This window comes from Solenopsis invicta, chromosome 3 (assembly GCF_016802725.1).
Source record: "Solenopsis invicta isolate M01_SB chromosome 3, UNIL_Sinv_3.0, whole genome shotgun sequence".
NCBI lineage: Eukaryota > Metazoa > Arthropoda > Insecta > Hymenoptera > Formicidae > Solenopsis > Solenopsis invicta.
In genome coordinates this window covers 29,629,249-29,657,060 of record NC_052666.1, presented here as the reverse complement: position 1 = coordinate 29,657,060, position 27,812 = coordinate 29,629,249, and the positions used below count along the sequence as shown (strand labels likewise).

Genomic DNA, 27,812 nt, shown 5'->3' with positions numbered 1-27,812 from the left:
GATAAAATTGAACCGCGTCCAATTTAGTCGTCAGTATTCTGCTGTGCGGGTATAACGAAACATTAGTTCAATGTTAAGTTCGTAACCACGCGACTTGCAAAATTATTTGAATACAACATTTTCGACAATCGGCAAATTCCATGACTAGATCTGATAATTGTGTGCCAATTGTGAAGAATATGCAATCGTGAAAAACGATGTAATTACGATGATGTCAGGTAATTGATATTGAGTTATGTAACAATTATTATGTATCCATGCAGCAGTAATTCTTGCGGAAAATTTTCTGAAAGATTTTAACTTTTATATTTTCACGTGCAACACTTCCGAAAGAATTTTGCAAAATGTCATACAAAATTTTCCAACAGAAATGTTTTTAAAATCTTGTGATATGAAATGTCGCAATAGAAATTTTCCTAAATTCTATCACATACAGTAAAATTTTAAATTTTACTTAGAGACGTTAAATCCTCAAGCAAAACATTTGCTTTGTTGTTTTCGCCGACTGAACGAATACAAATTTTTAAAATCCGCTCACGGCATGTTGTCTCCCTGATTAAATAAGCAACAATTTTCCAACTCCGCTAATTATATATGTTTCGTATAAAGTAGAAAGTATGTGAGTATTATGAACACATATTATCTTCATTGTTAAGTGACGAATTGCTAGTAATTACTTATGGAATCATTTGTTTAGTAGCCTGCCGTTAATGACGCTAATATGCCAAAATACATAACATAGCATATTATATATATATATATATATATCATTTTTATTTTTGAGCATTTCAGCATTGTTTCAAGATACATTTTAACATTTAATTATACATGCTTCTTCATTGTTTTTAAACATGAGTGTATTATCGAATATATGTATGTACACACAAATATATGTACACTCAAGTTTTTCTTTGTTATTTAACTTTTTATTCGATTGTGTACCTTTCGAGTTATTGAACAGTATTTTGTTAATGTAAGCCTGGAAGCGTGCTGGGCTATCAAGATTTTCATATCGAAATATTTCTTTGACACTTACAATTAGAGGCTTGCATTCAGAAACATTAGAGATATTATTTTATCTTTGCTGTTTACCGAATGTTAAACAAGGATAAAATGCACTAGGATACATCTAATAATGAGTGCACCTGAGCCATGTTTCTGCACGGAGTCCTACTAATTATAATTCACGTGATATGTATAAAAAAAAAGAGATGTCAAAATCCAAGCAAAATAACAGGCTATAACAACGTCAAAACGTCATTAAAGTGAATCGTGATTGATCAAAAAGTGACTTTTAATAATCATTTTAAATTTTGTTGCGATAATTTTTTGTTCTGTTTGAAACAGATTTAGTGTTAACAGTAGGAAGATTGTGTACATGTATGCATTTTGCAATATTTCATTTTTTCTTCTATAATTAAAAAGTCTAAAAGTTTGTTTTGTAAAAATAGTCTTTTGGCAGTTATCTGTAATTTATTTATCTTCTAACTGAAGTTAGCATTTGCCTCTATCTTAAAATTTCGCCGTTATATTGTAACCTTTTCTAAAAATTTATTTAAAAAAACATTATAATTTGGTAACAAAGTACTATGTGTTTTTTTAAACAAAACCAATTTTTTAAATTTATTTTTGTAGTGACCCATATTACCATCCTTGTTCCTCTTTGATCCATTGTGCAGTGATGTCACATTTTTATAAATTACGTCTTAAATAATAAATATTTCATAAGAGTTTAGAATCTATTAAACAATACTTTGATGAATATAATCGTTTCAATATAAAATATTGATTATATTGATAAAGTTATTGAATAAAATGTAAAAGATGTCCATAATACCACCTTCTTTTCTAATATTATTAATATTATTTTTATTATATATACTATTCCTCGTACAATTCAGTGGAATTGATGCTTGTATTATGGCGTTTGCTGTAAATGTACGCTCAACTTTTCTTGAATGCAAAACAACATGACGATGCGCATGGAATGAATAATGTGAGACAAGAATAAAGAATGTTTCCGGCGAATTGCGATTCAGTCAAAAGATATACCGAACGTATTTGAAATTCATTAGAACTAAAGAGGAAAGGAGGTGGGGAGAAAGCTGATGAATTTTCTATTCGTATATTTTTTTTTCCTAATACATACTAAGAATATCAACAATAACTTCTTAATCATTGATTTTTTTTGTCTCAATAATTTATTTACTTTCTGTACTGAAATCGCTAATCAAATTATTAAAAATTATTAGAAATCGCTAATCAAATTATTTAGCAGAAGTGCTATTTTTTGATTAAATTCAGTTCATTATATATATATATATATATATATATATATATATATATATATATATATATATATATATAAAATATATAATGACTTATAATATTTAATACTAAAAATCTAACACAAAGTTTTTCACATTTTTACACGGTTTGTTAACAACAAAAATTCTTATAGTAACTCATAACACTTTCAAAAATTTTTGATATTTTGAATTTATAAAGATTTCTGAAAAATATTTGGTAATTCACATATACAAGAATTTTAGAAAAGATGTAAACTTTCTCGTACATTTCTGAAGTGTTGCAATTTATATTTAAAACAAACCTAGAAATTTTTTAAAAACATTATATACAATTATAAATTAATAATAAATTAATAATGAATTATAAAAATTCTAAAAAATTCTGAAATTTATATCGAAATTTTGAAAAATTGTGAATAAAAAATTTAAAAAAATTATCGTCAGGGTGAATGAACAACCAAATATTTTGCTAAATAATACACAGGAAACAAGAATACAAGGAATAAAATATATAACCCATTCCCGACGTGGTCCTTTGAGATATCGTGTTTTGAGCATATACAATTCCGCTTCTTCCTTCCGTGGCGTATTCATGACCGGGAGACGAAGGAATGTAGATTTTCTTGTTACCAACTTGATGCCACAGTGCATTTCAGGTTTTCTTCATGGCAAGGCAAGGTATAATCTCTGAACGCGGGTTTCTCAAACAGGAATTGCATTATATACGTAAGTCGACTAGTATGAAGACACTCGACTTGTGATTAGCAATTTTAAAAAATGTAATCTTTACAACATAATGTAAAATAATCAGGATTAAATAATTAACTAGTTAAAAAGTTAAAAATTAAATAATAAAGTAAAAAATTAATTACTTTTAACTTAATTAAAAATTAATTTTTAACTTTAAATAATGATTTTTAAAACACATAAACACTTTATCTTATTAACTTTTTTCCTAAATTAAAAATTTATTTACATAAAAGAAAAAATTATAATTGCATTCTTTTCCTTTTTTTTTGTTTCAGACGACTGTGTGTCAAGATTTTATGGAAACCATGAGGTGATGCGCGCGCTCGGACATTAAAAACATTAATAAAAATTGGATATTGTTATATTATTTTATCAGAAGAAAGTCGCCAATATCGACATATGTTTTCTAAAACGATCTTATTTCTAGGAAATTAAACACTGCAATTTATTAATACTAATAAAAATATGCTTATGCATATCTCTACTCGTAAATGATGTATTTCGTTCAGCTATAGAAAGCTGCCTGTGGTCTTTACGCTGCTTAATAGGGTATTATCGTTTTGCGAGCAAAAATAAGATTATTTTTTTTAGAAATTTTTTACATGTGTAAATTACACTTTCTCTCTCTCTCTCTCTCTCTCTCTCTCTCTCTCTCTCTGTCTCTCATCCTTCTTCCTCTTCACATGTAAAATAAAAGCAACTAATAAATTATTTAAATATTTATAAAATATTACAAATTGAAATCTGAAACACAGAGAAATCTTCTATTGAATGTAGTGTACAAATGTACAATAAGTATTCAATTATTATAATAGTGTGTTCACACAATTTATAAATTCATTTATTACACTTTTTATAATTCTATTAAAATTTCAAACATAACATACGAAAAGCTCAAAGCCTTTAATGAGTCTCTTAATATTTCTAATTTTAATATCAAATATTGAAAATAAATATTTAAACTAAAACGAAACTTATCTAAATATTCTTCCTATTCACAAAAAATCAGAGAATTTCAAGAACAAATTCTAAAAACTTAATAAATTGCTTTTCAGCCATTAGGAAATTTTTTTTTTAAATATTCTTACAAAATAAAAAAAAATTTTGTAAGAAAAAGATATGTAATGACATACTGCAAATTGCATAATTTCCTTAAAAAGCAATAATAGTTTTTTACTACAATTGATTCGTCTCATTAATTTTGCGTATAAAGTACAGTTACCAAAAAATGAATAGTTTACGAGATATATTCTGTACAAAAGTATGCTAGAATTAAGTACGTGGAATATCTCATTAACTATTTTTTACATAATTCTGCTTTAATATTTTTATGTAAAGAAAATAAAAATCATATTATGTAAAAGAAATCATATATAATTCATTCAAAAAAGTAATGATATAATGTAATTTTGAAAAATCGATGTTTTTCAAAATTAATTTTATTATTATTTGTCACCCTTCATATCGTACATTTTTTAAAAATACATTTCTTTCAATAAGGGATTCACATAAAAGTAAAGTGCCCTTAATATTGCTATGGAATGCAAAGATTGTGCTGATATGTGCAAGGCTACTGTAACGCATATACGGTATCATCTACATCGAAGAATTACGAACCTGAATAATACACAGAGAATTCGAGCAGTATGTAAGGGCCGTATGTAAGAATAAAGTGCCCTTGCTAGATTAGCATACTTACAAGATAGATATGCAATTTTAAACTATGAAAATAATTGATGCGAGTGTTAACTGTATTATCTTTTATCATAATTTTATTTATTACTATTTAAAAGTAATACTTTAACACACTATTAGCACAGACTAGCACAACTTACAATTGAGAAAATTGGAAAAAAAAATAAAGATCTTACTTAAAAAAATATTTTTTTGTTATTTTTTAAATATGTTTTATTACTTTAATATTCAAGTACAATGTAACAAAAATCCATCATAATTCAGCACAAATCTCGAAATAAATAAATTTTATAAGTGGCAGACTTCTTACAAATAAAAAAATATCAAATGTTCTGAAGCTTTGAGTGGCAATGCAGCTAAATACATTGTCAACGCAAAATATTTCAGATGTTAAAAGCAATTTTTTAATATTTTTATCAGAATATTCCAAATTATTCATATATTTAGGTTTATTTTAAAGAATTTTTTTCACTCTAATTAACGTAAACAAAGTATTTCAGATGTAAAATGCGCACGTGAAAATATATCATATTGGTAAATTTTCATATTGTGTCAATAAAGAAATTGATGCATCAATACAACTTTTGACGTCCGCATGGAAAAAGCATTAGTATCAAATATTCCATTTAACAATCATTGTGTTTCATATTCTTGCTTATACGTACATGAAATAATAATAATCTTGTTTATATACATATAATTTTTAAAATTCCTTAAAGAATTTAATAATTTTAAATTTCAGCATTACTTTTTATTTTTATTTTAGCATTATGATAATCGTTTAAAAAGCTTGATTGCTTTAATAACAATAATAATATTAAATACTAATTCTTCGTTTGAAGAGTATTTGAATATATGCTGTTGTTTTCTAAGCGATATTTTTCCATCTCAATTTATAAAAATTATTATTGATTAATGAGAACATTATGAAACCATACAAAATTTCTTTATGTAAGCAAATTATGATTTATAATCTGTTTAATGATTTATAATCTTATTTCAAAAATAAAGATATTCTTAAAACAAAAATGTTCTTTTTTTTGGCGTAAGAAAATCTCATGAAAACATCGATCGCTTGTTAATAAGCCAGACTTCAAAAGACAAGCAGACATAATAATACATTTAAAAAATTGCAACAATCTCATGTCGGAAACCAGTAAGCTAAGAAAAGATAAAGAGAAAGAGGGAAGGAAGAGAGAGAGAGAGAGAGAGAGAGAGAGGAAGAAAGAAGAAGGGGAAAAGAAATAAAGAGGAAGAGGGAAGAAGGAGGGAGAAGAGTGAAGCAGAGAATGCGTCAAAGGAGAGGAGGAATAAAGTCTGAATTGAAGCCTTAATTCTACGCGCTTTGGGCTTGGACGATCAGTACGAATGGAACGCAACGTCGAATAGCTCGGGAGACCCCGAGAAGCGATCGTGAGTGATAGAAACGACAATAGAGACGAGAATAATAGAAAAATTTATGAAAAAAGCATATTGCAAAATTAAGTAAAATTACGTGGAGACTACAAGATTTCATGGAATGTTGTAGCAAGATTGACTTTTAGAATTTAGGAGAAATTCTATTGCTCATAAACTTGTATTAGTAGTGACAATATGATTGTTAAGGAAGCAATCATATTATTAAATATATAACGACGTGAAATTAAACAATTGTGTCAATTATCGTTCGCAGTGTTGGTGACTAAAAGGAGACAATCAGGTTAAATAGATCATAATACCACGCTACGTATAAATAAGTACGTGATAAATTGAAATAGGCGTACAGTGCGATTTGATGTGATTAACCAATTATATTCGCTTATTAATTATTGCTTTGCATTATTGGGTCTTATACTTTTTATTGTTTGTTAATCTGTGTAAAAGTTCAACGACAAATATAAAATATTTGTCGATAAAGTTTTACACACATTGTAACTATTGCTAATCGATTTTTAAGAAATCGGTAGTGAAAAAGATTTTGAAATTTTCAAGGACGTTGAAATATCGTACATAAATATCGATATAACGCTTATACAATTTGAAAATCAATATATTAAGAATAGCCACAATGCGCAAATAGCCATGATATAAATATTCTTAATAAAAAATAACAAATGTTAAATACAACACAATATGTAAATATGTTATATATTAACATATAAATTTATATATCTAAATGTTTATATACTTAAATGAAAAATCTAAAAAAAAACTAAAAAAATATTTTGTATGAAATATATAAAATCTCAATTTTAAAAAATCTCGACTTTTATCGTATAAATTAAAATTTACGTATTTTAATTTCATAATCACTGGATTGTTCTAACTGTAACAAACTTTTTTTTCTTGCTATTTTCGTGAAACTGTGATCTTTTCTTCAAAATACGTTTCCAACTGCAAAAGAAAAAAGAAAGACGAAGAACAAGATAAAATGGGAAATACTTTGTCTTCTATTTTTAACACAGACGACTGCATTAATACAGACGTCTCTTTCAATTCAATTCTTCTATGTGAGAACGTATCAGTGACACAAGGAGAAAAATTTAACATCTTGCAACCCATCCAAATATTAATAATCCACATTTTGTAAGTTGCGTTACACCGCATGCATGCGTATAACGGTGCATCGCATGCACTGCACACATCGCGCGCGTCGCTTGTGGAATCAAAGAAAAGAACTTGATTACAATAGAATGATTGGACATGATAATTTGAGTTAAAATTGCACACACGTCCTAATTTGTTGAACCTATCATAAACATGCGTAGATCATATTACGAATTAACAATGTAGTAAGATTTTAATATACTTTGCGTTTCAATAAAAAAATTGATCAAATAATTACAGACATTTAAAAAAGAATAAAAAAACATTAGAAAAATAAGAAAAAACACAACTAATTAAAGCCTTACTGCTAGTTAATGCTGATATTTTTTATGTAATTTTATATACATTTTCAAGTTTACCGAACTTACTGCTGAGGTATTATTTTTCGCAACAAATTATTCACAATTTTTTAAAAGAAAAGGACAATTTTTTATTGGCACCATTTCCATACTAGATGCTTGTTAACATAATTATTATTAAATTAATTTTCAATTTAATATTGTGATATTACTATTCTCAACTTAGAATTGTGGTTTCGAAGTGCAGTTAAGTGAACTTGAAAATGTATACAAAATTACAAAAAATAACAGTACTAAGATTTGGCTATAATTGTTAAGGCTCTTTAATTAACTGTAAAAAAAATAGAAAACATTAGTTTAATATAATTTCTCAAAAAAATTCATTTAAGTAATATTTCTTTTGAAAAATTTTTAACGATTGCTATTTATAAATAATTGTAAATGTTAATTATTAAAATTTTCCCAAAATAATAAAGTATTTATTAATAAAATAAAGAATATCCTTTTCAGAAATTATTAAAATAAACAAAGTGTAATTTACATCACGTGTATAGTGTTGCAAGTACAATGATGTAATATAAATGCAGTAAATACAACGATGACGAATGTGCGATTACAACTATCGCTGATTCAATTTTTATCATTTTTTCCATATACTATATTTAATGCGTCTCGCAAATCGACAACAAAAAACCGCGAATGCGTGATAATAACCAACTCTAAAGAAATCGAATTTTTCAATATGTATCCTAAGTCTTACGATAATCGTGATAATTTTTCAATTGAGAAATTTACATATTAAAAAATATGTTAAGTTATTTTACTTTATAATTGCACTATGACACGTGTGTAATACTTTCATTAATAACATCATGAACAAATCCTATATCTTCTGATTACATGCTATACTTCCTTAATATACAATAGTTACATGTAACATAATTAACCCTCACTAATCAACGTGGGGTCATTCGCGTCCAAACAAAATTTCCCGCGTCGCATACATCGGTATAGTACGTGCCAAAATTATATAGTTTCGCCAATTGTTATTGTCATTTCACTTTTTAATTACGGTTGAAAATCATCTTATTACGGTGTATTCTTTAAAGGAAGCGTAAAACGCGAATGAGTCCACGTTGTCTAATAGGGAACAAAAAATTATGTTGGCTAGTGAGAATTAATTATATATATTAGCTTCCTTATCACAAATTACATTCTTCAATAATTAATACCTATACAGTAGACAAATCTGTATATAATCAAATATAAGTATACAGAGGAAGCTATTTAAATTGAGACACTTGAAAATATTAAAAAAAAATTTCAAATTTTTAATTTTTAAATTTTAAACAAAATTTTAAAGGAAAGCTAACATTATAGAAACTGTGGCAGTCTCTCTTTTGCAATGATATTTAGATACTACTTATTAATCTGTATTTACTTTGTTTTTTTATTTTGACATTAATTTTTTACGAATATAATCGTATATAAAAGTATTGACATATTTAAAAATGCTAAAATGTCGATTTAATATTCTCTCTCTCTCTCTCTCTCTCTCTCTTTAAAAATTGTTCTAATACCTCATATTTAAATAAAATGCATTCTGTCATAATAGATATGAAAAATAAGCTAGAATGAGCAATAAGTGTTAGTGTTTTTAGTTTCGAACAATATTCGGAAATTATAGATAAAACATTTATTTCAAATTTTTTTCTTTTACTAGACAAAACAGGCGCGCAATACAGCCTTTGATAATACGAGCTTTTGATATTACATAATTTACAAATTTACTATTAAAAAGAATCCACGATACATTACTTTTTGTCACAGCTGTCAATGTTAAAGCTGTCAAAATTTATCAACGCGAAGACAGCTATTCTCGTAACACGAAGTAAGCCAAATAAAAGAACTAATCAGTATCGTGAAAAACCGTCAATAATAAAATCGTTTACACGACTTTTTTATGAGAGGAAACTTATATCATTTTTATTATTCTTCACACATAAACGGTTTTAAGAGAATATTATCATTTCGCAAGTTAAAAAAACGCAACTTTTACGGAATAGTTTCACGGAAACTATGCGAGTGATTGATTTGAAACTTTATGCATAACATATATTTTATTAATATTTTTAATATTTTTAATAATAAATTATTTTTGCAATTCAAAATAAAATTATAATTATATAACAATGTATACAACAATGTTTGGGTGACGTATCCGAGCGCGCATCATGGTTTCCATTAAAAATCTCGACACACAATCATCTAAAATATAAAAAAAAAAATAAAAAACACTTAATCTACAGATGCTCGGTTATCATTGGTACCAGAAAAACGATTTATTTTTTAAATAATTATAAAGTAGGTAAAAATTGTACTTAAAAAATCGCCAAAAAGTTGAATTTTACGTTAAAAATAAAATAAAAATTCAGTATATTTTAATTTTGGTGGTATCAACAGTAGAGAGAGAAAGAGACATTTAAAATATGTAGCTACAGAGTAAAGTTGATCGGTTCATTTATTTCTCTAAAATCATGAGTACCAGTGCAAAACATAGTTTCGAGAAAAACGCATTTAAAGTTTTGAGTATAATTTAATCGTATATTTCGAGTACTTACGTAAGTTTCAACAAAGATTCAAAAACATGAGCAATTTCTCTTATGACTTTTCATGGTATACACACAACTGGTTTCAGTATTCAAAAACGCACCTGTTCTTAGAACCGTTACATTGCATTGAAACTTGGGGAAACTCGGTGAACGCTGCTTCGAATATTAGGTTAAAATTTCCATAATTTCTTTAATTTTTTGATAAAAATTTAACAGTAGATTCTTAAAAATATGTATTTTCATGAAACGTAAGAAAAAAACGATTTTTTTGATCATCAAAATAATAATGCCTCCTAAAATTTCTTTTTCATATTTAAAAATTCTAATAAGTAAGTAATTCATTAATAAAGTTAATAGTCATTATTACAATCGTATTTTTCCTTCCTTTTTTTTGAAAAATATATACACAAACCCAGTATGTTGTTTCTGAGTTATAATTACTTTTATGTTTAAAAAATTGTAATTTATAGCTAAAATAGTTTGAAAACAAGTTATTTTTGTTAACAAACTATAAGCTGAATTGTGATTATAAAAAATAAATTATAATTTTTTTAACATAAAAGTGGCTATAACTCAGATTCAGAAACGACTTATTTTCGGACCTATGTTTAGATGACCTTTTTTCTTCTTTTTGAATCCCAAATTCATTTCCCGGAAGTACTGTGAGCGATTTTCCGAGCACCCTGTATATGTATATACAATATACAGAATGTCCCAAAATTTGCCACTTCAAAGTGTAAGACATGACATTTTATGCTAAAAGAGACAAACCGAAAAAATAATCACAAAATGCTTAATCTTTTTGAATTCTACAAATAATTAATTCAAAAATTAAATTGATGAGAAATTTAATAATTTTAATGCTAACAGGCATTTGTAAGATTCCGTTTTCCCCCCCCCAAAAAAATTGTGAAGAAATTATTGTCAAAAATAATACCTCAACTAGGATCTTAACATGAACAGGAGTTACAAAATTAATAAAATTAATTGTTAATAGATACCAAAATCCGGATTGAAATAATACTTTATTCATTAAAAAGTATTAATCCGTTCTCGAGATATTCAAGTTATTATATATGTATAGTACGCCGGTCCTACATTGGTTAAAATACTCTCCAACCAGCACTGAAGCTTTCACTTTGGAAGTAGGTAAATTGAAGAAAGATAAAAAAAGCTTTTTGCAGTTACGTAAATTTTACGATCTTTTTTCATCCAAGTTTTGAATGCAAAAAGATTGTGAACTTATATAATTGCAACGAGTTTTCAATATAACAAATACATTGCATCACATCACTTAATCGTAATATTTTTAAGAGTAGGCTTTTTAATATTATCGGAATATTACAGAAATATTTCGTAACTGCCAAGCAATATTACAATGTTTCAATGTAAGGTTTGTGCATTATTTCTGTAATTTTTCGATGATGTATAGATATACATACATATATGATATTTTCATTGATAACGTCGGAAGTGCGAGTTAAACCAGTGATAAATCTATTTCCGTCGATAGTTTTCCAAATCATTCAGCTATATTTGTTTTACTTCAAAATATAAAGTCCCATAGTCCTATGCTAACGCGAGCACAAGTAGCAACGTTAGCTACGCCACGTCGTTGCAAAAGAGCAAAAAAAAACAATGAAAAGAGAGAAGAGCATCAAAATATTGGATATATAGTCGATTATAACTTCAAGAACTATTTAAAAATAGTTTTCCAGTTTTCTGGTTCTTCGTTCTTTTCAAGAAGCGAATAAAAGCGAGACATCTTTTCCGACTACCAAAGTCTATAAATTAAGACTTGTCCGTGTCTGAACAAAACCAAATCAATAAAATTGGATATCCGCTGAGATTGTATTCGTGTATGCTGGATGTTTGACGAGACGGATAATCAGAGTTACGAGAGTGCGTGAAAAATATTTTAAGAATGACTGAAGCCAAAAATAGATGTAACTGCCATGTCTATCGAGCAGCTTAGGGAGTGGTGTAAAAGACCAAATCTTAAAATCTCCAGCAGCAAAACTGTTCTGTGAAAACGTTTGGGAACAGAACTAAGAGAACAGGACAAATATAATTTTAGAAAAAAACAGTTGAGTAATCAGAAGACGACGAAGACAATAAAGAGCCAGAAAATAATGAAAGAAGTACATGAAGAAATTTTGATGCATCGGCTAAGATTTAAAGATTTATTCCATACTTATGTTTAGTGGCGATAATAAGCAAAACATGCAGAAAGATTTGGAGAATTTCAATGAAATGAATAAAATATATTTGTGATCAAAAGCACAAAAAATTATGTATGCTAAGAAAATTCCTGTTGAGGGATCGTTAAATATGAAAAATATTGCGGCATGTAAAAAAAAGTAAAGCTTTGCTTACAGAATTTAGCAAGATTGTTAATAACAGATAAGGAACTGGCACACATACGGAACTGGTTCAAATGAAAAAAAAAAAAAACAAGAACTTTATCACAAATATGTCAACAGAACGATGTAGATAACGAATCAAGCTTACTTACACTGAGAACAAATTTACTAAAATTTCAAAAATGCGTTCATAATCGTGTACAAACACATGGTCTATTAAAATTAAGAAAAATTTTCTTTTTTTAGGATATTTTCCTTAATTTTAGTAAATTTTCATGAATTTTAGTAAACCATGTGTTTATAATACATATGACAATAGACGCATTTTTTAAATTTTAGTAAATTTTTTTTCAGTGTAGAGACAGAGATAAAGATTTAATATATCATTGACGGAATTGAAGCTTGTTAATATGACCATCTTGTATTGTGCACAAAATAAAAAAATCGTGTAAAAGACAATACAAAACTGTGAAAAACAACGCGAATCAAAGACCGAAGTTTAATTCCTAAAGAAAACGGAAGATGATAAAAAAAAACTCGTATGTCTAGGATGAAAGGATTCGCGATGAGAGGTATTGCTACAACTGCAGCAAGAATAATTATCTAAGATCAAACTGTCCACTCAAGGAGAGGGATACGAAGTGTTTCCAATGCAGTAAATTTGGACATATAGCCTAAGTGCAAAAAATGTCCCAAGCAGATTAATCAATGTAATATCGTAGCCAAACAAGATGATAAAATTCATAAATCTGTAAATACAACGAAACGAAATTTTAGCATTTCTTGATACTGATAATGATCTACATCTTTTAAAAGCAAAGCAATATATTAAGATTACCATTTTTTTTTTAATCCAGATATAATATGTCGAGGTTTAGATGCTGAAAGTATAGTCACTTTTGGAAGTTTTACAGCTAATATAATGATAAATAAAGGCAAATTTGAATTATTTATTGTTGAAGTTTTCTTAAATCATAGTTTTAAAAACACATGATTATTCTATCTTGAAGACGGTTCTATCAATCAATTTGTAATTTTACACACTTTTATAGACACTAAATCTTAATGCTTAACGGAAAACTTTTATTACAATGCTAATGTTTTGACCGCAGCCAAAAACAAGCAAAGGTAGTGAAAACTGTTTATTTTTACCGATTGCTACTTTGTTCAAATACAATATTTTAAAAAATGATTATGTTAAGCATTAGATCTATGCTTCAACATTGTAAAGTTTGTGCCATTTTGCTTTCTGACGAGTTCTAGGAGTAGCAATTATAAACGCCATAAAGCCTGTTCTACAATACGTCGTATGTCGGTTGCATAAGCTGTAAACCGTAAGAATTGACCAATCGAATGTGAGGAGAATATTCAAGTGTGGTTGGTCAATTCTTGTGGCTTACAGCTTATGCAACCGACATACGACGTATTGTAGAACAGGCTTAAACGCCATTTAACATATTTAAAAAAATTTGATTTAGAAAAATTTGAATAGCGACGTTAATTTATTAACGATATTTTTGAACAAAAAAGTACCAAATGAAGATAAGTATGATCTTTATAATAGAATACACTACTTTTCTAACTTTTTTGTTTTTCATTAAAAATTCGCAAAGTTAAATTTCGTTTTGGTTTAAGTGTATATCCTTTTAATGAAGATGTTAATATCTATTACATAACAGAGAAAACAATTAATCGTCAAGTTGATTTCAAATTAATCAATAAACTTTATTGTCTGTATGATTTTGAAAATATTTATTTAAATATTCTGAATTATAAAAATTCATAAAATATTCAAATATCCAACATTGTTGAAATATTAATATTTTGCTCTTCCCAAAGAAAAAAAACTATACAAAACATAATATAGATTTAACTTTCTACACGCAAATTGTTCGTGGCATTAGAAAATCATGTGTCAATTTGCGTGCAAATATTCAGCATAGCATTACCTGGCACGTGCCTTTGATAACTCGTACAGTATGTTATGGTACGTTATTGTGTGTACGATAAATCTTTAGATGAACATAAAACGCACTGCAGAACAATGAGTCCCGACGTCGTATTGTTATTGATGTAAATGGCGCAGGGTTAAACGACCATATGTGAGCTTGGAGAGACGGCAGTGTCATTTCGATTAAAGCGCGCGTACGAACCGAAGCACGTAACCGATGTCACATAAACGGAAATGACGTCGTAGTAGCCTGCATATGTATGTATTCAAAAATCACGAAAGTAGTATAATCGAGGTCCTTGATCTTATTCATAGTGATTGTGTTTCACAGTTTTATTAATCGATCAATAGCTCGTATAGAATTATGATCATCAGGTAATTAAACGGACAAATTATTAAACTAAAAGTAATTGAAAAAATGGAAATAAAAGGTAATTCTGTCTCTCTCTTTCCTTTGCGTGCTAAAAAGAGTTAATGTAATAAAAATAGAGAGAAATAGAAAAATATAACTTAAATAATTTAGATTCAATTAAAATTAATGAACTTAGAACAATTTTAGGAAAATGGGGAATTATATATTATTGCAATCCATGCTTGCATTATTATTAATTTTAAAGTAATTTCTAAAAAATGTATATACGTATTATATACATATACATATAGAATATTATAACAAGTTATTTAAAAAATTATAAAAGTTTTCATTTCGTTATTCTAATTTAACAATTTTTAATAATAAATGTTTATTAATAAAAAATAAAATTTCTGTCATTCAGAAATTAGATTAAGATTTTCATACGAAGCGAGAACCACCCACTACCCCTTCTCCTGCTCGGAGCAAAATAAAGTCTATAATTGTGGGACAGTACAATCATAAACCTCGTTTCACCCCTAAATAGAGGAGGGGGGAGGGGGTTGAGTGGACCTCGCTTTACGTGGAAAATCGCAAACCCATTGGGAAAGGACAAGAGCAAGAACAGGGCTCCGCCCGTAATAATTGTAACCTAATTCAATCCCAATCTAATTTCTAAATGACGGAAATTTCGTTTTTTGTTAATAATTTTTTAATAAAGAATGAGCATTACTTAAAATCTTTTGCAAATCGCTCAAGACTATATCCCTGATAACATATGTCAAGGTCATCAAAGGGCTGCTCGACTTTCATGCTTATTTTCCAAAATAATAATTTCCTTAATGAATTCGGATTCTTTAAAAAAAACTAGGATAAATTTTGAGGGTAATTCTCAAGCTTAACCACTTCACTTCCAATTCTCTGTTTTAAAGCAGAGAATTACTATAAAACGCATGCGGCCACAGAACATACTTATATCGCAATATTTCGTCGGTTTCTTAACTTCAATAGTCACCAACTTTAACAATTAATATTTCGCTCGACGAGGCAGAGCGACACTTTTTTCTGCTAGATTCTTTGATTTTATGCAAAAACGCGTCAAACGAGCCTAATCCCATAGAAATTAGAGATGAGAGGGCTAAACTTAAGAAACACCCTTAAAACTTATCCTTTAGTTTTTTTTTTAAATCTGTAAGTGATTCGTTGGGCAAATTATTGTTTTTGCTATTAATTTCGCACAAGTTGTTGACAACTATCTTGTTAGACTAGCACAGCGGCACTTTATTGGTAAAAAGAAGAAACATTTTGCCACTCAGACTGGTGACTTTAGGCTTTACGCAGAAAGGCTAGACGCTTTGTTAGCCTTTTTGCAGAATGTGTATTATTAACCAATAGGGCTGATATTAATAAGCCTTTTTTGCAAAAAGTCTTAGTACATTAGCCTAATTCAACAATGATCATTGTTTTTGCAAAAAAGCGCCGTTTTATATAAAAGTTAGATTATTTCGAAAAAGCTTCGTAAATAAGCTGCAACATGTACAGGGTGTCTCAGACTTCGCGTGACACCCGTTAATAGCTGACTCCTGAGATTATTTCACCACACCAAAGATATATGCAAAATTAATGTGAAAAATCAATATCTTATTTAGGAATATAGTACATACACTACTGTGCATTATATCGTACCTGAGCGCGCAAATTTCGGAGTTTAGTTTGACAATTTTAAACCTTTTTCATTTAAAAAAAGTACTGTAGCCTCGACATTTTGAACTTTTACTAGAATTTTTGTCTCGAAATGCTCTCAGGAGTTTGCTATTAATGGGTGTTAGTTTGAAACATCGTGTATATGTACATAAATACATATTTTAAAATATTTTAATTTCAGTAAGCCTTCGAAATGGCTTCAAGATCAGAGGAGGATCCAGAAATTACGGAATCTGGAGAGAGAGAGAGAAGCACAGAGTGAGTTATTGATATTAACTTCTTAAATCTTTTTTGTAATACAACGTTCTATCTGTATTTTTTGTAATTTTAGAAAAAGTGATGGATTTTGCAGATTATTACTAAAGTTTCCAGCCATTTACTGGAGATCCTTCATTGTGGTATTATGGCCATTAATTCTAATTCCACTATTAACTACCGAAAGCGAAAAAGTATGTCTTTTTCTTTTAATATTATATTTATATTTAAAAAATTAAATTAATAAAATGTATAAAAAATATTTAAAAGACAAAGGAAAACAAAAATTGCATTGCTACAATAATTTGTATGATGTCAGACTCTTCGTTTCTGACTGCAGCCATATTAAATTGATTTCTTAACATGTTACCACTCATGTTCGATAATGTAGAACGATGAAATACACCATATCAAAAATCCTCTTTTCAATTTGTGAATTAATAATATAAACTATAAATTTTGTTGTAAGATTTAAAACTGTAAAATATACTTTCGCTAAAATTTAAATTAAATTATATATTTAAATTATATTTATTAAATTATGTTTATGAGAAAAAAATTTTTATATTATTTTCTCGAAATATACTATCAAGTGACAGAATACACGGAAACTAATTTATTTCCCTGAAAGTACTAATTTAAAGTACGACTAAAAGATGTCTAAATGTTTATAAAAATATAAGATTTTAATGAAAAAATATAATCGACAAAAAAATGATTAATAGACGACGGATGTCTCACTGCTAGTCATTTTATAAGGTTGCCTATGTAATGACTACAAATGATTGTAGTAAACCTCTTTTAAATATTCTTTAGTCCTTTAAGGTATATTTCAAATATTCTTTAATTGTCTTAATTTTCTCTTAAATATTTTTTCGTCGCCTTAATTGTATAATTGTACTGTTAAAATAATACATCATTTAGGTACTCCCATCTAAAGCTTTGGAGATTAGCTTTCAAAAATTCATTAAACACGAGTGAACAATTTCATTTATCATCTACGTCTTTTATTGTGTCCAGCTAGCAAGATGTCGCCTATTTGACATTATACAGTCATTTTAGATAAATGGCGTCATATTATCTATTTATGACATCATTTTTTTAATCAATTAACGATGTCCTTTATTTTTCCCAATTGACAATGTATTCATCATATGACGTATTTACATCATATATTTATTATTATTAATCAAAATAATTATCAAATAACTATCAAATAATGGTAATTTGTTATCTAAGTATTGTTAAATAATTTGTATTAGTATTTTCACAAATTATTATAATTAAAATTAATTCAAGACTCTCGAAATTTGAAACAATTAGTAATCGGGAATTAAGCTAACGAGAGTCAGCGCGCGTAAAAGTGCGCAATCATATTAATATTATACAAATTATTTATTTATTTTTGAATTACAAATGAACGTTTCGACTCATTTTTTGGAGTCATCTTTAGCGTATCTATATACAGAGTAAACAGTTCTAGCCGTCATCAGTCAGCAAAAACGGGAGGCAGTCGCGTCACCAATGGTTTACCAAATCCGTAGTAGCTTTCCCTGTGGCAGTGTCGCAGGAAATAACACTTCTCTAAGCAATCATTGCATGTTTTTTTATAGATGGCAAATAATTATCTTAATTAACTGTATTTTCGTGACTCACCCATTTCAATTATTCGCGATCTATAAAAAAACATGCGATGGTTGCATAGAGAAGTGTCATTTCCGGCGACACTGCCACGGGGAAAGATGCCATTACGGCTTTGGTAAATCGTTGGTGACACAACTGCCTCCTGTTTTCACTGACTGATGACGGTTAGAACTGTTTACTCTGTATATTGATACACTGAAGATGACTCCAAAACGAGTCAAAACGTTCGTTTGTAATTTAAAGATAAATAAATAATTCGCATAATATTAATACAATTGCGCACTTTTACTCGCACTGACTATCATTAGCCCAATTACTAATTGTTTTATTATAAATATCTACGAAAAACTTCGTTATATTGTATATATTACAATTATATGGTTAAATGTATGATATTTTAAATATTAAATATATATTAATTTTATAATAAATATTAGATATATGTTTAATATATGATACAATTTACATGTTTATATATGATTACGTTTGGAAATACACACAAATGCATCCAAGTATCCTTTTATCCTTGTTTAACATTCACACCATTATTTCTCATACACACTTTTATTCTTATGAACTACAAGAATAAAATTATATTTAAAGACACTCGGTGTGTATTCCTAAACGAAGTGTATGTGTGGGTGAGTGTATATGCAATGACGTTGTTAATGCGCCAGTAATGACGTGTTTTTTTACGTCAATTTATGACGTAACGTACCTGTGACAAATCTACATCATTTTTGGACGTCACTTAAACCTCAGATTCATTATAACAATAACTGATGTCAAGCAACGTCACGTGTTACAACAGGGGAAAAAATTTCGCTGTTATAGCTAAGCATAGTTTACTAAAGGTGTATTTGCTGTCGTAACTATAAATTTATGATTTACAACAAAACGATTTGCTGTTGTTCCTAATACGTTAGGTAAAGTAGCAAAACACGTATGTCTAGCAGAATCACATCGTATAGCAACATAAAAACAGTTATCGGAGCTAACAGATATATGTCAGTGATACGTAGGTAATAGGTAGCTAATTAATGTAGTTACCTAGAATAATCTTTAGCTACAGAGTATATTTTGGATATAGTAAATATTTTCTGTAACTAAATTCGTGTATCAGGTAGCTAAACTTTTTCAACTGAAATCACAGATAAGATATTAGCTGTCCATATATTACGACGTAATTTAGCTGCCATACGCAGTTTTTAGCTACGACAGCCACTTTTTTTTCCGTGAAGAAATAGAATTCCACTGTGTTCATCTGGTGATTGTACCGCGTACTGCGCTTCAATTGATTAACACCTTTTCGTTTTATCAAAAAGACAACTTGAAAGAAATATTTTTACGTCATCTTTTACAATTAGACATCTTTTTGCTTTGTTGAAAATAATATTTTGTTCCAAACGTCATAATTTAATATGACTGCAATGAGAAAATAAAAACTGTATTCGATTTAGAATTTAAATCTAACGACGAAAAAATTAAAAAACTGTTTTCTCTTCTTGTCGATGCAGCCTCTTGCAATGAAATGCTTATACATCGTCGCGCTAATGGCGATGTTTTGGGTAACAGAAGTTCTACCATTGCCCGTTACGGGTATGATCCCGGTGGTTTTGTATCCACTAATGGGTATCATGTCCACCAATGACACCTGTCTATGTTACATGAATGATACCACGATGATGTTTCTGGGGAGTTTGGTAATTGCAGTGGTTATTGAGAATTCCGGCCTGCATATGCGAATGGCGTTACTCATTATCAAGACTATTGGTTGCAGTCATCGAAGGTGTTTTATACAACTATCATTACATTATGTCAAAAGTTTGAAATATTTTTCAAGTTTAATTTTTTTTTTTACAAAAATTTCTTCACATATTTTCTATCTTTTCATTTTTAATTTCTTTTATAAATTGCTTTTATTCTCAGACTGACATTAGGTCTGTTCTTTGTGACGATGTTTATTTCAATGTGGATTTCGAACACTGCAGCTACAGCCATGATGATACCGATCATGGAAACTGTTCTTGTAGAACTTGAAACGGTGAGTTTTCGCTTTTTCCGAAAGCTTGCACGATTATGATACACGGAAGAAAATAATTTTTTTTCAAATTTACTTTAGCAAGGACTCGGGAACATGTTCGTACAGAAAGAGGGAGCAGACGAAGAAGAAGGCACGGAAACGTAAATATTTATTTTGTACCTTTGTTCTCCTTTTTCATTTTTATTTTCTAGATATTTAAGGGAATAACTCAGGTCAAAATGAAGATCGAACTTTGTGAATTTTTTGTGGAAAAACGAAAAGAGACCAAAGTCGTATTCATTCGATTGCAGATCATACTTTTCTTTAATAATAATTTTTAAATTTAACCTTCAACTTGTAAAAAGAGGGTCATTTTTGTCCAGGCAATTTTTAAAATAATGAATATCTTAAAAACAAATAAGCATGGGCGCGCCGTTCCGCTCTTGAAAAATTTGTAGAGTAGAGAAAGGTACCTGTGAAATTCTAGCAAAATGCGCCATTCTGTCGCTGAACGACGAACAATGAAAGCCGAGCGTGGACAAAATAGATCCTTTACTAATAACGTATATTTGTTGAAAAATGACTACGTTAAGCATTAGATCTGTTTTATGTTTTAACTTTATAAAACTTGTGCTATTTCGGATGAGTCTTTTTGAAGCAGCAATAATGATTAAACACAGTTTTGAAAAAAAAACACAATTGAGGAAAACTTGAATAACAACGCCATTTTATATTAGTTTTTAATAAAATTTTAAAAATGTCAAATGAAAAAATGTGTGTTTTCTATAATGAAATAAACACAACTTTTTTTCCACAAAATTTCGCAAACTTAGATTTTATTTTACCCTGTTTAGATATACATTTTCTTTAAATTTTTGAATATTAATATCTAAATTTTTTCACTTTATCCCCTTATACATATTTCGTTTTATAATAACGTTAATTTATATTTTGTTTTCTAGAAGCAAGAGACCAACGCACAGTACTATGGTGTATTATCTCGTCGCGGCCTATGCTTCCAGTCTCGGTGGTATCGGAACAATTGTTGGAAGCGGCACCAATTTAACATTAAAAGGTTTTTTAGAGAAGTAGGTATACATAACAAATAGCAAATTTTGCAAAAAATGTTATTTTCAGCAAAATAAAATATCTTACGACATTTGTAATGTACAAGAGAATTATGAATTAGTATCGTAAGTAAATCTGCCCTGAGCAAGATTTTATTTCTGGATTTTAATTTTTTTTTTTTAGAGGAAAAAGAGTAAAATAAATTTGACATAACAACTGTGTAAATAATTTTTGTGTACATAAGAAATATACAAGATAACTCACATAAATTTATAAATAAAAATCATTTTAATTTTCACTTTTCTAGCTTTTATTTCAGCAAATTTATTAATTTATTTTATTATTATAATTAATATTTTTAACAATATTATATACAATCCAAATTATGAAAAAATTTATCTGTATCTCTTGCCCTTACTAGTTACGACAATGATATATGTATATTGTAAATATATGCAATAGATATTTATACAATATATATACAAATTAATTTTATAAATTTTTAACCCTAGTTTATTAATTAAGTCTGTCAATATTTATAACTTGGAGAAAGTAATCACAATTATAAAATTTATATTTATTTCCAGGCGTTTTCCTAATAGTCACGGTATAAATTTTGCTTCCTGGATGTTATATTCGGTACCGCCCATGTTATTGATGGGTTTGCTCACGTGGTTATGGTTGCAAGTGATGTACATGGGTCTCTTCAGACCAGAGAGCAAAGATGCTCGTGCCATAGATATTGGACAACAGGGCGAGCGAGTCGCAGCAGCGGTTATCGAGAAAAGATACAAGGAACTTGGACGGATTTCATGGCATGAATCCTCCGTAGGTGTCTTATTTATCTTCGTGGTGCTTTTATGGTTCTTTAGAAGCCCTGGTTTTATGCCGGGCTGGGCAGCTTATATCACGAACGTGTAAGTATTAATGAACTGATGCCATAAAATATTGTCTTTCGTCATTTCAGAATCGCATTTTATCGTGCGTTCGCGTTACTTGATTATTTAATTAAAAAATTAATAAAAACTAATAAATTAGTAAAATTAAGCGAGCATAACTCTAATTTCATTTGTTCAATTTAATAAGGTTTAAATGTGATAAAATTTATCATTAAACATAATCCAAATGTAATCAAAATGTAGTGAAAAAATAAAATATGTTAAATAGGCAAAAAAAGAATACAAAAATAATTAAAATATTTAAATTCATAGGTCTGTTAAAGATTCGACGGCGGCCACGTTGGTAACGATACTGTTTTTTATTATTCCGTCAAAATTAGACTTTCTGAACGCGTTCAGCAAGGATCCACGTAAACGTGCTACAAAGCCAGCGCTTGGTTTGATAACGTGGAAAATGATCAATGATAAATTACATTGGAGTCTAATTTTTGTGTTAGGCGGTGGATTTGCCATCTCAGAAGGTAGTACTACATCGGGCTTATCAGGAATGCTGGGACAATCCCTGAAAGGTCTGGAAAAAATTAATGTGGTGGCAATAATGCTGATTGTCTGCCTCTTCGCCGAAAACGTGACGGAACTAACAGCCAATGTGGCCGTCGCGAATATTATACTGCCAGTATTAGCAGAAATGGTAAATATAACAAAGTTAATGATAAACTTCGGTATAATAATAAAAATTAATTAATGGTAATTGTTCGACAAATTTAAACCTTTTACTGATCATGAATCAGATTAGTCAATTCTTATAATTTTTTTGTTGCTGAAATAAATGCGCAAATATAATTGCTTTATTACATCATATTTTTGAGAAAATTGATCTGAAGTTACAAGTAATGACATTTTTAGGTAAAATAATTTTGAGTTAAAATATCTCAAAAATGTTACGTGATAGTGCAATTTTTTTATGCAATTTTTCATGATAATTATTATATTTTTTAAAATTCTATCCACCATGTTGAATTTCAAATTTGGAAATTCTAAAGCCAGAAACAAATTCAGCGATCTATAAAACCCTTAAAAAGATCTTCTATAAGTTATTTTATTAGAAAGCCATCCTTAAAGAGTGCAATATCCTTACTCTTGCGATATAAGTAAGCTAATTTTTTAAGAATTATAATAGAACTTTACTTTTTTTCTTTTTCAGTGTGTGGCTATTAAAATACATCCCTTGTATCTAATGCTGCCAGCAGCTATTTGCTGTTCCTTTTCGTTCCATCTACCAGTTGGTACTCCACCAAACGCGATTGCCAGTGCTGCGGGGCACATAAAGACAAAAGACTTTGTGATCGCTGGTATCGGACCCAGTATCATCACACTTGTTATCACTACAATTGCGTTTCCCACTTGGGGCACATATGTATTTAATCTATCGGAATTCCCCGAATGGGCCACATAGCGATACTTATACAGCATACATATATTCTCTCTTATTTTCGATATTTATTTATGTTTTATTTCGCCAAAAAACGAAAAATGATTTTCATAACAACTACTCGTACTACATATTCTTGTTATATTCTCCCACAATCAAATTCACTTTCTACATATATATTTTTTTACAAATTCCAAAGATATGTAATGCTTTAAGAAATAAGAGCTCTGTTCTAATAAAGAAAAGATTGCAAATTATTCTCTGCCTTGTAATGTGCATTAATAATGTTGTTATAGGAAATTGTTGTTATAGGATATTAAAGAATATGATGGGTGTACAGTATCTTCGAAACATCTTTATACAAAGTGATGCCATTTTTCGTAAAATATTTTGTATGAAAGTTGTAATAACAATTTATAATAGAAAATAAATTTGCAAACTTAATTACAAAAAATCATTTCAAGAATTATAAACATATTAATCAAAAACTAATATGTTGAAAATATGTAAACATTAAAATGTACAGTAAGTAGCAAGTGACATTTACTATCCCACATTGCTAATTTAATATCAAATTTTTTGCTTTGGAGTACACTAGAATTTCTAGGCAATAATTTGAGTGGATATGTGCTATCTCGCTGTGCACTAACTGGACCTTCCCAACAGTATGTAAAATCTTATTAATGGTTGTCAAAAACATTTTTATTAATTTAATTTTGTGCAGTTCAAACTAATAATCTCGTAGAATTCAAATACATGATAAATTTCAAAAATTATATTTTTAGTCATGTTAGTCACTTTTTGTTGAGATTGTATAGTCAAAGTATCCTTAATGTACGTTAGTATTAGTGCACAATAGAAAATCTAACTAAATTCATTATGTGGGTTCATCTTATTTTTATCGATACAACATTTCCTAACTTATGGATATTAAAATATAATATAATCAAAATTTGACATTTTCTATATAAAATAATATTTTAAGTATGTCGATTATTATATTGCCATAAAATATCTATGGCATATTAATTATCAGTATATGTACAGTCATCAAAAGAATTATAACTATATTAAATCGAAATAATTCTACTTACCATCTATGTTAAAATCATGATCAATACTTTCAATTTTTTCCATTTCACCAGAGTTTTACGGAGAGGCTAGGTGTTCGAAGTCAGGAAACATTTAACTATAACAAAATATTAAACATTTCATTAAAATCATTTTAGCAAAATTTAAAAAAGTTCGCAAAGTTAATAAATAGCCGAATAAGAATGGAACATTTTTAAACTTTATTTTATTTTATTAACAAAAACGACACTTTATTATCGAATAATTGCATAATATATTTAATATTTACCGGGTAATTATACAGTTCAGAATCCTCACCTATAATGCTGATGAAATTAGGCTTATTTGATGCGTTTTGGCGCGAAACAAAAAAATCTAATAGAAATAAGCGTTACTTTGCATCGCGAATCAAGATATTAATCGTTAAAATTGAAGATTATTCAGGTTAGAAAACCTGTCATACCGACACACAACTTCTATACTACCAATACTGACCAATACTCACCATACCACCATAAAGTGGTAGTGAGAGAGAGAGAGAGGTTATGTCGGCGTTTTGGCCGCGAGCATTTTTCGAAACGCCATCTCTACAACGTGCACATACACCAAAGATTAAAGCCCGTATCAGACTACCGACCGTGAAAGCTGACCCGACCATGATGCAAGGAAACATGTCGACTACGATTTCAAACCAATCGCAATGACGCGCCGACTGACCGAATTGGTCAACTCGTGTTTAGACTCCAGTCTGCTCCGGTTTATTTTCCTTCACAGTCGGTAGACTGATACGGGCTTAAATTAAAGAGCAGTAGCAGGTAGCTGCGCTAGCCGCTGCATGGACGAACCATATTTTATTCAATTTTGTTTCCTCATCTGCTAAATGCAATGGTTTTCTTGTTTGTTAAATTTACTTAACATGTTGATGTATAGCCAGATATCTACAATTTTAAAGTACACAAAATTGTGGAACAGTCAGAAAAATGTATTTGATTATGTGTAATATGTGTGTATAGAGAGAATGTTTTTACAGAAAAATATTCATGTGTAACTTGAGAAATAATTATATCTGAATGTTTGTGAAACATAACCACACAATGGAAGTGTCATAACATATTTTAAAAGAAATCTATTATTACTAATATTAAAAGGAAAATGGAATGCACTGATGAAAACTGGTCTGTAGAATGTTCTGATGATGAAAAATATGAAGTGAACGAAAAGGTGAAATAATCATATAGTAAATGCTTAATTTAACCCATTTCACTTAATTTTCATTAAAATGTTGTTTTAATAAACTCAATTAATGTTTTTGTGTAAAAATATAGAAAAGATAAAAACTAAAAATCGTTGCTTGATCGTATAAACGGCGTAGATTGTTAAGAGATTAGATCTTTATTTTTAAAGATTAGATTACCTTTTCCATTTTGTGTGCCATTTCTGTCATGCTATGTGCTCATGTTATTAGTATAACAGATTTTTTAATTTTCACAAGTAATCTTTAGTAATTATTTCTTTCATACTAACAAGCAATGATTTTTACTTTTTAAATTTTAATTTTTGTATAAACAGCACATTGATTGAATATGCTTTTATTCAAAATTAAGTAGAATTAGTTAAACATTTATATTTAAAACTTGACAATGTCAATTTTCAAAAAATATTTTTACTACTATTTTTCTACTTACATAGCATCAATGGAATATAAAGGCAGAAGATATTATGTCATTGATTGAAGGGTTGGAAGTAAATAACTGCGTTCTAGAACTTGAATGGAAGTGTCCTGGCAGACGAGGACCATCCCCTATTCCTTCAAATAATCTACAACAGGAGCTTGAATCTCCAGAATACAAGTGAATTTTTCACTGACTGCCAAATTCTCCTTAAAATAATTTTGAAATAAGAATTGATTTAATACTAATATCTATTGGAATTATGAGGTTTTGCCTTCAACCAATATATAAGATCACTCAAGAAATATTAATCACTAAGATACAGCTCTGATTGAATAAGGCTTAACTTTAATTATTTGTCACTTTTTATATTGATAAAAATATTTATCTTTACAGAATTGAGGAGAAATCTGACTTTGATTTCATGGATGAGATGTCGTCACCAAGATTACCTGTGCGGAGAATCGGAGAAAGTACTCCAAAAGGTAGTGCCAAGAAAAAGATTGCCAGTTTTAATGGAGTGATATCTACAATGTTAAGACATCGTAGATTGGAGCAACAAGAAATAAATTCAAGCCCAAAAAAGAGTGAATCTCCTATGTTAAAACCTCATACTTAACAATATAATGCTTATTTTGCGATAATTTATAGTTATATATACATATTAAAATAATAGAAAAATTATAGAAAGCATAAACTTATATGAATGAGTAAGGACATTATATAAACAAAGAATACTATATACTGTATCGCTCTATAACATTATATTTTATTAGGAATTAAAGAATAAAATATTAAATACTTCAGAGTATCCTTAGTCCTTTTGTAAGATGTTAAAGTATGCATAAATATATACATCTATATTTGTTATGCTACATTTTCAATACTACGTACTGCAATAATAAATCGATACATTTCTGAATAAATATTTATCAAGATACTTATTTTTTGCCAACATATATACCAGTATAATGTAAATATATATACCATAGATGAAATATGAAAAGTTAAATCTGAAGCTAGCACTCTCGTCATTTCATTAAAATAAAATTTGGAAATAAAACATAATTAAATGCTAATTTATTGTTAATTTATTCATCTAATCTAGAATTTATTGCTCTTATCCATT

General features: G+C 28.6%; 3 protein-coding genes across 14 annotated transcripts in view; 2 read left to right on the top strand and 1 right to left on the bottom strand.

Moving 5' to 3' along the window:
* LOC105199449 (GPI transamidase component PIG-S) overlaps window positions 1–25,522 on the bottom strand; it is a 39,317-nt gene extending 13,795 nt beyond the window's left edge. For 4 of the 5 annotated variants that reach the window (XM_011166588.3, XM_039447407.1, XM_039447406.1 and 1 more), the window contains exons 1-2: window positions 25,332–25,522; window positions 25,037–25,131 (exon numbers count right to left, since the gene is read on the bottom strand). In XM_011166588.3, the coding sequence (XP_011164890.2) occupies window positions 25,037–25,079 (43 nt within the window). In that variant the 5' untranslated portion in view covers window positions 25,080–25,131; window positions 25,332–25,522. Of the gene's footprint in view, window positions 1–25,036; window positions 25,132–25,302 lie in introns of all 5 variants that reach the window. The other variant, XM_011166587.3, reaches the window with a different exon arrangement.
* On the top strand, window positions 29–24,199 carry LOC105199448 (protein I'm not dead yet). Of its 8 annotated transcripts, XM_039447403.1 has the most exons (12): window positions 29–218; window positions 2,794–3,035; window positions 3,335–3,369; window positions 16,803–16,879; window positions 16,953–17,070; window positions 20,038–20,309; window positions 20,450–20,564; window positions 20,643–20,704; window positions 21,506–21,631; window positions 22,199–22,528; window positions 22,823–23,201; window positions 23,715–23,966. In XM_039447403.1, the coding sequence occupies exons 4-12, from the start codon at window positions 16,815–16,817 to the stop codon at window positions 23,964–23,966; spliced, it is 1,719 nt and encodes a 572-aa protein (XP_039303337.1). In that variant the 5' UTR covers window positions 29–218; window positions 2,794–3,035; window positions 3,335–3,369; window positions 16,803–16,814. The 8 variants fall into 8 exon arrangements, with proteins under 8 accessions (XP_039303337.1, XP_039303339.1, XP_025989702.1 ...); XM_039447405.1 differs by lacking the exon at window positions 2,794–3,035; XM_026133917.2 differs by lacking the exons at window positions 2,794–3,035; window positions 3,335–3,369.
* A 300-nt stretch (window positions 25,523–25,822) lies between the features above and the next one.
* Window positions 25,823–27,620, top strand: LOC105199447 (PAXIP1-associated glutamate-rich protein 1). Its single transcript, XM_026133923.2, has 4 exons — window positions 25,823–25,964; window positions 26,044–26,234; window positions 26,703–26,863; window positions 27,080–27,620. Exons 2-4 carry the CDS (start codon window positions 26,166–26,168, stop codon window positions 27,300–27,302), a joined length of 453 nt encoding a protein of 150 aa, XP_025989708.1. The 5' UTR covers window positions 25,823–25,964; window positions 26,044–26,165; the 3' UTR covers window positions 27,303–27,620.
* The last annotated feature ends 192 nt before the right edge of the window (window positions 27,621–27,812 follow it).